Source organism: Phaethon aethereus, assembly GCF_964289735.1.
Source record: "Phaethon aethereus genome assembly, chromosome: 20".
NCBI classification, from domain to species: Eukaryota; Metazoa; Chordata; class Aves; order Phaethontiformes; family Phaethontidae; genus Phaethon; species Phaethon aethereus.
Window position 1 is genome coordinate 10,289,217 of NC_138596.1, and position 10,939 is coordinate 10,300,155.

At 41.8% G+C, this 10,939-nt stretch overlaps 2 protein-coding genes across 2 annotated transcripts in view; one reads left to right on the forward strand and one right to left on the reverse strand.

Annotated features, from left to right (window-relative positions):
* The window catches only part of CNTRL (centriolin), a gene marked incomplete at its 3' end in the record, with an annotated part of 34,341 nt that extends 33,951 nt beyond the window's left edge, over nucleotides 1-390 (forward strand). Inside the window, exon 41 of the mRNA XM_082009150.1 lies at nucleotides 313-390. Coding sequence (XP_081865276.1) covers nucleotides 313-390 — 78 coding nt within the window. The remainder of the gene's footprint in view (nucleotides 1-312) is intronic.
* A 3,144-nt stretch (nucleotides 391-3,534) lies between these two features.
* Nucleotides 3,535-10,254, reverse strand: RAB14 (RAB14, member RAS oncogene family; the record flags this gene model as incomplete). Its single annotated transcript, XM_082009111.1, has 7 exons — nucleotides 3,535-3,712; nucleotides 4,636-4,666; nucleotides 4,990-5,077; nucleotides 5,941-6,007; nucleotides 7,118-7,295; nucleotides 8,806-8,859; nucleotides 10,203-10,254. 7 exons carry the CDS (start codon nucleotides 10,252-10,254, stop codon nucleotides 3,535-3,537), a joined length of 648 nt encoding a protein of 215 aa, XP_081865237.1.
* Between the last annotated feature and the right edge of the window lie 685 nt (nucleotides 10,255-10,939).

A 10,939-nucleotide genomic window follows, 5' to 3' on the forward strand; every position in this document is an offset into this window, starting at 1 on the left:
TTGCTGTGTGCAGGAATTCTGGCTTGGGGTTTTCTTAATAAGCTTTCGCTTGTTAGTAGTCAACTACAGCCATATACTTGCCACCTTGGAGGTGCTGCAGAGGTTTCCTGAGGGGGGGTGTGACTGTGCTGTACACTTACTCTGGCAGTAGCCAACTAGTTTGAAAAGGGTTAAGTTTTCCTCAAAGTTACTTGGTTTAGGGTGTGGTTTTGTCTCTTATTTAAAATCCAGATACTTGTTTTTTAAAGGTTAATGTGACTCTGCTAATTGAAGACATTAATTTATTACTTAGACTTTTACTGCTTTTCCTAGGCTACCCTGACAAGACTTGCAGGTGGCCCCAGCAGGCGGGCAGGTACGGCACTGGGGACGTTGCATTCCTGCCCGTGAGGAGTTCCTCGGTGAAGCCCAGAGGTGAGGCACGGCTCAGCCTAGCTGGAGCTTTGTGCCAAACGTCCTGAAGGTTGAAGCTAGTGCATGGTGGTAGCCCAAGGACAGGTTCTCAGACCATGTTGTCCTGCTCCAGTGAAAGCATTCCTGGGGCTGGTATCCTCATGCTTGATGCCATGATGGGTATTTTCAAACAAGTTGTAGGTGAGAGCTGCTTCTAACTCCTCAGCTCCCTTGTAGCACATGGCGCTGTGGTCTTGTACCACCTGTTACCACCTTTGAAGACTTCTCTACCTCACTGTTTCACAAGCCTTTTCTCAAAAGGCATTTGCCACCACTGACAAACAGCTGGCTGCAGGCCTGGCTTGGTGCTGTGAAGTTTTTGTACAATGGAATAACTGAACTCTATGTATATAAAGTTTTTTTTTTTAAAAACCACTATTTTAAATGTGGATTTAACAGTAAGTGTTTGTCAGTTTCTACTTCAAAGAAACCTTGTAAGGAGGACAGAGGTGTCCATTTAGCTGTTGCCAAATGCATGGACATTTTAAATACAATTACTTTTGACTACTTCCCTAAATAAACTTCCCTGACTGATGCTTGCTTTTATCCACAGTTGGCTGTCAGGTTTTTTTGGTGGTTTTGGAGTTACTGATGGTGGCACAGCTGTCACTGACTGACCTGGCACACTTGGGAGTCCTGGGGCTCTGGTTTGCAGAAAGGGAAACTTGTCCAAATTGGACATTTCCTCAGCTGGAACCAGTTGCAAGCACTCAGCTACCTGCCTTGCACTGCAGGCTTAGCTGTATTGCTGTTCTGCAGCATGTGGTGATGGTTAATCATCTCTCAAACAAAAGTTACAAGCAACTTGCTCTTAACTGGTAGTGGAAAACCCACTTTGTAAAGCCTTCAGGGAGCAGACAAAAAGGCACCAGGAAATACAGCCTGTGCTGCTCTTCCCTGGAGCCTGCTCCCTCCACAGAGAACAGGCCTGTCCTAAAGAACATTTGTTCCCCCCACCAGCAGGAAGCTTGAACAGAATGACTCCTTCTCCCAGCCAGGCAGGCTCCAAAAGCTGGGGCCACCTGGCAACCCCAGCCCTGCACAGGGCCAGGAGCAGCACCTGGCAACAGCCCTTCAGCATGAAAGCAGCAGCCACCCCCACAGCAGCACTGTAAGCAGAGAGGGCCAGAGCAAGTAACACAAGCCACTGCAGTTTATCTAGATACAGGTACTTTATTTACAAATATTTAGATTAATAGCATTGTTACATCAAATGAGGAGTACAGCAGTCCAGACAAATCCTTTCTGTGACAGAAACAATAAGACCTACTGTAACTTAACTCTGGAAGTACAGGTATTGCACCTCAACAAGCTGTAGTCATTAGAACATTTACTTCATGTCAGCAGCAGGTCATGGTCCCTGGGCAAACCCTTTGTGGTGCAACCTTGGTTTAAGCAGGATGCATTAGCTGTAGATCTTAAACATACCCATCTACTTAAGATTATTAGTTAAAAAAAGGACTAACCAGACAAAACAAAGGGACAATGCACAAGTTACCCAAATCATATTATCTGCACATTCCAGTTTTGGCTTTTATTTAACATTGACTGTACAATACTCTGGTACCACTGTTTACTTACAAGTCTGAACATTGTATAGTTTTAGTGTCTAGAGAGGGATTTTAAAACTACTTTGTATTTTAAAACACTGCAGTAAGACTAAAGTCAGACATTTGATCCTGATTAAGCACTTACCCCCTTCCATTTTTAAACCACAGGTGATGTTTTCCAAGTGAAGCACAGCAGTACCACATGTAGAGCCAGACAGCACAGTCTTGACACCACAGCAAACCCCACATGGAGTACCATAGCAGCCCCCCCCCCCAGTCACCACTCCCCCTCTCCCCTTCCTACAAGCATTACAGGTTGTGTCACCCTGTGAGGGACATACTCAAAGGGTACAAGTCTTAAAAGAAACCCTCACACAGGACTTAAAATACAACAGTAGTTAAAAATCCCTAGAGCACAGGTGGTGTTCGACTGTCCACTTCAGCCTCAGACCATTCAAAAAGTTAAAGGTACAAAAGCATAAGATGTGCAAGAGAACCAGCCTTTGTATACGATGCAAGGCAGGTGATGAAGCCCAATAACGCAAAACGCTTACAGAAGAGAGAAGCGGGTTAGCACACTGCCGATTGCACAGAACAGGATTCATAAAATGGCAGAGAGATACCACAGTGCAAAGATGAAAGACAGATTCCACTAGTGTTAGTTTCTGCGTCAGGATTAGCGTTCCCCCAGCACAATGTCCACTGGCAACACCAAGGAGTTAAGCCTATGTTAGTGAACTGCAGTTACATCGATTTCTGTACTAAGGGGGCAACGTGGTCACATACAGGTCATACTGTACAAACTGGTATTTTCTTATATACTGTTCTAATGCCAGTAATCATTTTCTTCATTAAAATCATATACACAGGATGTATTTAACTGTTAGCTCAAGTTCCTTCAAATTTTATACATATTTACGTTCTGTTAACAAATGTAAAGGATAAAAGTGGCAAAAAAATGACGTAAAGCTATGAGCGGCGAGAATGAGCAGATTGTTTCCCTGTGCAAGTTGAACGCTCCTGCGCCAGCCCACCCCGACCCCCGGCACACACACCACAGGGAATTCTTCCAACAAAAGCACATTGTTACAGAGCCCCTCGCTACCATCGGAAGCCATTTCACAGCAAAAACTCATCCTTCACTATGGACAGCTCTAAACAGTCAGAGGTGGGGAAGAAAGGCCAAAGAACCATAAAATTAAACCGTACAAGACAAAGCCCTGCAAAAGTGTAAAATCATGAGTCCAGCATCAGTGCTCGGTTTAAATTAGGTATCGGTGACACTATCACAAGGACAATCAAGGAAAAAAAACTTCTAGATTTACCATGCAGGAGAGGTTTTATTACTCTACTTGCCTTTGATAACCTGATTACATCTAAAGTCGTTTAGCAGTTTAGTACTGTGTTAAACTTGTCTCAGAGTTTTAATTAAACCCAAGAAGATGTACAGAAGACAGGGAAGCAGTCAAAAGCACTGCTTCCAACAGACACGAGGTGAAAGGTCAGAAATGGAGCCATGAAACAGAGGTCACTAGCAGCCACAGCCTTCTCTCTGGGGCTGGGGTTCACTGGTTAGTCGCCCCCCCTGTGGAGCTGACGGTTTGTGCTGTACACCCGACTCTGCAGCATTCAGATCCAGGCTTCCATCTTGGATATTCTGGTAGATTTTCTTGGCAGCCTCCAGGAACGCATCCTCAACGTTCTCTCCACTGCAAAAAGAGCAGCAGGAGTTACTTAGGTTACACTGCAGCAAAGCGATGCAGGTTACGGAGGCAGCTAGCTAAACACCTCTGCTGGGATTTGACAGGTCATTGAGCACATGCAGTTGCTCCCCTGCCCTCTCATGTGCAAGAGGAGCTACAGTACCTAAGGCAGAGATACCACAAAGTTTGGGAACCTATCCTTGGGACAGCCTTCCAGAGGGCATATCCCTCCCTCGCCATAAAACCTATTAGGACCAGCCAAGAACAAGAAATACATGCCAAAACACTGAGTAGCTAAAACATCAGCTAATGCACCGAGCCACACGCACAGAGCAGTCTTGGCAGAGGCTTAACGACAGGGGAGCCGCTATCAGACAAAACCTTTCTGTTAAAAAGTTCCATTATGACAGGCACCAGTTGTAACCACGTTGACTAGTGTCACTGGAGGTCCGATCCCTCATGTTCCAACGGGCTCCCCGGCTGACACAGCCCACCACAGGCACGGTGCAGCAGTTCCTCTCGGTGACCGAAGGGACTGGCTGTTCACTACAGAGCTTGCTTACAGCTCAAAACATCCAAGGGAAGGAACATCTAATTGGGACTCACTCTTACCCACAGGTACACATGCTACGCTCAAATAACGTCTTAAAACCAAATCACTTCATTTCAATTCAACAAGTCCTTACCTGAAACATAGCAAGAGGTCTCATTTCCAAGTTACCTTCAAGTCAAAGCTCACATGACAAACTGCTATAGGTATCTTACCCACTAAGAGAGCTCAAAAATGTTTGGTGGGGTTGGTTTGTTTTTGTTTTTTCACTTGTAAAACCCTACTATACCTCAACTCTAGGGCTGTACTTAGTCATAACTAATACAATCCTCTTAAACAGACCACATCTGAACTATTACTCTAGACAGAAGCAACTTACGTTTTTGCACTTGCTTCAAGGAACAATAAACCTGTTCAGAAACAGAGGTTTAACAGTCAGTGCATAATATACTTCAAATAGCCCTAAGTCAGTAACATTATGACCTTCAGATTACATGCAAGACACTATTTTAAAACTAAGCGGTATTTTATGAACTAATTTAGTCTAAGCACAGTTAGAGTTAAGCCAGACTACATAAGGCACAGTAGACATTTGTAGATATAATTACATTACTTTGGAAGTGTAAGCTTGCAGCTATCGATGCTGAAGATTCACTTTAACATTGCTATCTTGTAGGAAATGTAGCAGCTCAAGAGGAAAAAAAAAAAAACCCCACACAAATGAAACACACACCATTTTCTTCAGCAAATTGTTTGGCTTCTTCATATGTAACATCCCTCTGTGCTTCCAGATCTGCTTTATTTCCTATGAGGATTATCACCTAGTTCAGAAGAGAGAAAATTAGTCTGGGGAAAAAGCTTATTAGTTTTTTCACCACCACCCTCATTACTAAGAGGACAAAAACCCGAAAGGAAATACACAGAAAAGCTTCACTGCAAGCAGCATACATCTTCTGGAAAACACTGCTCTAGCAGTGCCCCCCTGTAAAGTCAGGAATAGCAGCTCCAGCTGTCCCTTCCAAATGCTTTAGGCTGTTCGCATGAGACGAGGTCCTAAAAAGCTGTCGTCCTACTCTTTATTCATGGAAGGTTTTACTCAGAATCACTTCTTGTATTTGTTTAATCATCTGCTAATCCAGCCAGAATCTTTACATTTTCTTTCATCGCAGCAAAGAGTCTTCCCATGAGTTTGGAGCTAAAGTATTTTAGAGGCATTCAGAGAAAGACTGAAGGACAACAGTTTTGTGATATGGTCTAAGAGACAATCCCTCCAGAAGACCTGGTCAGCTGTTGCTGCAGATCCAATTTATACTCCAGTCTAAGATGAGATAGCATTCACTTCATTACTACCACAAAAAGCAAGAAGAAGTAGTAACAGAAGTTTTGTCCAGAGTTAATCACAATTTTGTCTCCAACTCTCAAAAACAGGCCCGTGAAAGGCAAGTAGCACAAGATGACTTTTGAAGAAACCACTGCTTTCCTGCACAGAAGCCTACACTTTTGCTCCAGTTGCAGTAAGGGAAGAGAGTCACTGGTTTACTGTAAGACGGGGACACAAGGATAACTCAGCAGGCAGCTTATTTAAGAGAACACCGCTACCGCTGCAGATGCTTTGGCCTACACCTTCTAACTCTTGCTTAGAGAGAGGCAATCTTGCTTTTAAGCTAAATGAAGTCCAACTTACAGTATTTGGATTGGTGAGGTTCCTTGCATCTGTCAGCCAGCTGCTTAAGTGATTATACGTACTTCTTCTGCAAAGAATCAAGCGAGTATAGTTTTAGCTACAGTATTTTTAAAAATACTTAAGTGCCAATAGCATGGTCAGCATCCATTAAACACACCAACATCTGTCATCCCTATTCTTCTCCCCAACCTCAAGACAGACAAAGCAGCAGCATCTTGTTTGGACTCTGACCAAGGTTTCTTTCAACATGTCAACTTTGAACCCCCAAAGCAACTCCTACAACACAGGTGGAAAGAAAGACCAATTCGCATTTCTAGTATGCATAGTTTTACTGTCTTCACAAGGACAACATTTATATGTTTTGTATAGAACACATTAAAGGATTTCCTGTCAAACACTCTTACCGAACACTGTATGGTAGAATAGCACTTTGGTAACAAACAGTGCATAAGATTATTTACGTTTTACTCAAGACTTAAGCACATGGGAGATGCACCTATATATGCAGGGAAAAAAAAAAAAGGTGCTTAAAGAATATGAAGAACAGCCCCAGATGAAGATGGGAAACATGTGAAAGCAGAAGTATTTTGTGTTGCACATGTGATTAATTATTCTTCTAGCAGCACCTTTAATTTTCATCTATAGAAGGAAGACAGGATAGCTTCTATACAGTCTCATTTTGTCAGAGGACTAGCCTGTGAAGAGGCTCAGAAGACAGTCTGCCAAGCACACCTGCATAGCCCACTGCAACAGAGGTAACGCTCTGTCCTATGCCTACTCTAAGAGTATTCCTGCCAGGTAAGCAGCAGTATCCATTGCCTCCCAGAAAGAGAAAAATCCACGTACTGAAGAGTAGATTTTTAAGGGCAAAGCCAGTTCTTTAAACAACTTCAACACAGGCAGTCAAGGCCTGAAATGGTAAGATCCTCAGGTCTGTCGGCAGTGAAGTTTTCCAAGAAAAGCATCTCACATAATTCCCTATATTTCATTTTCAGCTCTTTAAATACTTAAAGTATTTAGATAAAGAAGTGTGGTAATCTTCACACAACAGGATACAAATCCATCCAGACAGAGACAGAGTCTAAGTGAAGGGGACAGACAAGACAGTCCAAATAAGGCGGTGGTATCCCAGCAGCTTGTCAAGCACACACCGAGCTACAAGTCAACAGCACCTTACCTGGTAATGTCGTAGACCATGAGAGCTCCTGCTGCTCCTCTGTAGTAGCTTCGTGTGACAGCCCTGAATCTCTCTTGTCCTGCTGTATCCCAAATCTGTAGTTTAATTTTTTGGCCACTAACTTCAATTATTCTCGTGCCAAATTCAACACCAATTGTGTGGGGACAGTCCGCCATAACTGTCACGAAAAATAAGAGCAAGGATCAGATCCTGTAGATCAGTACAAGATCTCCTTGCTACAAAGATATTACTATCACCAGTTTTCAGGCATCTTTAATAGATTTTCAGTCTCTAAGAAAGTGTTTACACAGCTACAGTACCCAAATTGTATCACTTAACCAGAAATAAAACAAAGTATTTCCTCAACTGCTGTAAGTTTTAAAAACCGTTACAAAATTCCTTGCCTTCTCTCATGTATGTATGCTGTTTGGCCATATGTATCAGAAAGTATCAAATCAGTTGATTCTCAGTCTATCCTTGCAGAAACCATTAACTATTTTAGTGCAGTACAAAAAGCTAACTTTTAGGGAATTACCAAGATACAAGTAAAAGTCTGAAAAACAGCTTCAAAAACAAATATCCCAAGTTGTTTCAGACAGGGTAATAGCATGACTGTCCACAGGAAGAAGCCAGTTTCATAAGCAGCTATCAACACAGCAAATCAATAATCAAAAGTTATAATAACCTCATCTTTAAGAAAGATCAAGGAAATCCAGAAAGGATGAGTACCTATTCAAGCTATCTACAGTTAGTGACGGTCTTGTAGTAGAGATGTTTGGCATGTTAGTTTGTTCAGTTGTACTGCTTCAGCTTAACATTGACAGGCTAAGAACAAGAGGCATCCTCATCAAGAATGATGTATGTAAAATAGTACTTAAACAATTGGCTGACACTGGATTTTGATTAAAAGCAAGTTTTAAAAAATCATGTTTCTATTAGAACACAGCAATATTTTAAACCGTAGCTTGTACCCACTTATTACTGCATCTAAAGTAGCGCATGGTAAAGACTTAACTTTATACCAATAAATACCTGCAGACTTAGGTATTGAGCATGAGCTACATGGAAAGCCGTAAGAGATAATAGCTGCTGCAAGCTCCAATGCAACACACATTAAGAGGAACTGAAGCTAATTCTTAATTAGTCATGATAGTATACATGAAAAAACATTACAGTTGAGACAGGCTGCAGTAAGCTTTAAACACCATCACACAGGGCAGTCCAAGTGTCATGAGTCACAGAAGCTACAGAAAATGACAGTGCTACTTAAGTCTGTAAACAAAGAGTCAAAGAAAAAGGAATCTTTTTTTTCTTTCAGAAGTGCTTAAAAGCACTAAAAAACTTCAACTGCTTGTGTTCAAGTTACACCAATGCTGAAAACATGCAGTTTTCAGACAAGGTATTTCACTTTTCTAGGGAATTTTGATACAGAACAAAGATGTAAAAAAAGAGACATGGTCTTGCCACTCATTACAGGTAGGACTGAATGAAGACACTGTTTTGCCGTTACATCAACGCTGTGTTTTTATGTCTGCAGCAGTCAGAACAAAAATCTGACCAAGTACAATACAAACCCATACAGATTAAGATAGACACCACATCAAGCTCATGCATGATGGATGCAAAAAGGCAGGAAAGAGGGATGAAACAGACCAGTTAGAACAAATACTGTGAATTTAAATACTCACACTTCTTTTCTGTAAATTGATGAAGCAAACAGGACTTTCCTACACCCATGTCCCCTGTTACAGAAAGAATAGTTAAGGCTGACACCACATCATTGTTGCAACAAGCACATTTTCTTCAACCCACACAACAAAAGGTAGAGAGACAGGCAGCCACTCCTCTAGTGGCAATTTTCTATACCTGGCTACAGCCATTAAATTCATCAACTTTTGCATTATAGTTTTGGTACAGGGTTGCAAGCAAGGGTGGAGCAGAAAAACTCAAGAGATGTTGATTTGTACTACTGATTTCACAACTGTATTTCACAAGGTTATGAGAAGTATACCTTTAAGAAACTGAAATGTAAAATACACCTTTTGAGTATTTGCCCTGCTCCTGTCCTACTGGCAATTACTGGTAAGGACATTGAAAACACTGACAACCAACCAGAAGACACCAAGAGCTTGCTTCACTTCCACTGATCCACTTACACAATGGCAATAGTGAGAAACAGCAAGATCTTTTAAGAACCAACTTTTCCACAGGCTGAGGCTGTCACAGCAGCCTGACGTACAAAGCATTACGATAAGATTGCAGATCACTTACACCTACACAAGATCATGAAGAATTAAACAATTAACAGCAAGACCAGTTCTTCCAGGGTAGTAATAAATACAATCAAGTCCCTGACTCTAAACAGCCAAGGAAGTTGGAGCTAAAAGCAACATTTAAACACAAAATTATAGCCTGACAGAGGTTTATAAGTCTAAGGCAATGAATTCCAATTAGTACTTGTGTCTTCAACATAGATGCTAAAACCTTTGAGGCTAATGATGCAGAGGCAGTCAAAGTGCTACAGCAAACATGAATCAATACAACATTCCAGTTGTGGCAACTGCCGTTAAAGTTTTTGCCCATTTCCAGTGCGTTTAGCAATTTTTCTAAATATAAACTTGATTTAGGGAGAAAGGGACCACATACACATGTTTTTAGAATGCCTTTTTTTTTTCCTAGTGCTATGCAGAGGGCTAAGCATTATGGCCCTAACAGTGAAGGTGTTCAAGAATACCGAGCTATGTACATCAAGAGGAACAGTAATTTTTAACAGTAACTCATCAATAAAGTGAACTCAGTACAGACAGCAGTACTTGCCCTCACTCCCAGTTCACTTGCCACCAATTACACAGCTCTACTTCTGTGGCAAGGGCATTTTCCTTTACATTGTCAGCCACTAAAGCTTTAGAGCAAGTGTAGTGATCTGTGAGGGACCGAGGCTGCACAAGTAACTACTGAAAGAATCGCTACCATCTAGTGAGTAGCACACAACCGAAGTCAACAGTAGTAGAGCCACAGTGTTTGTAGGTAGACTGTCATGCATATACACATTGACATAAACAGGAATGTGCCCAGTGATACTCACCAATAATGATGTACTTAAAGATGTAGGAATAGTTGTAAGGTGCAGTTGCCATTGTGGCACTAAAACAAAAAAAACAGAACACATCAGTACTACTACTTGTTCACCAAACTCAACCCAATTCATCCAGTTTAATGCATATAAGCAAACACAAAACCCCCTTCCCCTTCCTCTCCCCCCAACTATCCTTTCATTCACAGTTCAAGTTTCTGTGTACTTCCCCACAGTCACTGAATTAGTGACAGAGACATTCAGCAGAACTCCCCAGCATTTGCTCTGAACCCCTGTCAGTAAGGCCTCTAAGTAGAAAGACACTCTGCGTGGTATTGATACTCATTCAATTTTAACCAGAAAGACTTAAAGCTGTTGAAAAGCTCCAGTAGCTTCTTGCTTTGTACAGAGTCACGAAGTAGACAGGCACTCACTAGCCAAATAGCTGATACATGAACTGAAAGTAAAATCTGACTCTTAAAAGAAAAATCTGAAGAGGTTTAACAAAACCAGCAATTTGGAACTACTACCTCACGCTTTTGAGACTTGCAACAGGAACAAAGGAAACAGTGCAGCTTGCATCAAACAGCTAAGGATTACTTAAAAGAATGCTGTAGTAGACTTAACTGGGGTCTAGACTGCTACATGTCCATGTCAGAAAAGTGGTACCAGCCACAAATCAGATGTTCAAGAAGTTAGTTAATATCTCTGTGGCTTTGTCAGCATAGCAGCATTACAGCAAGGCTTAG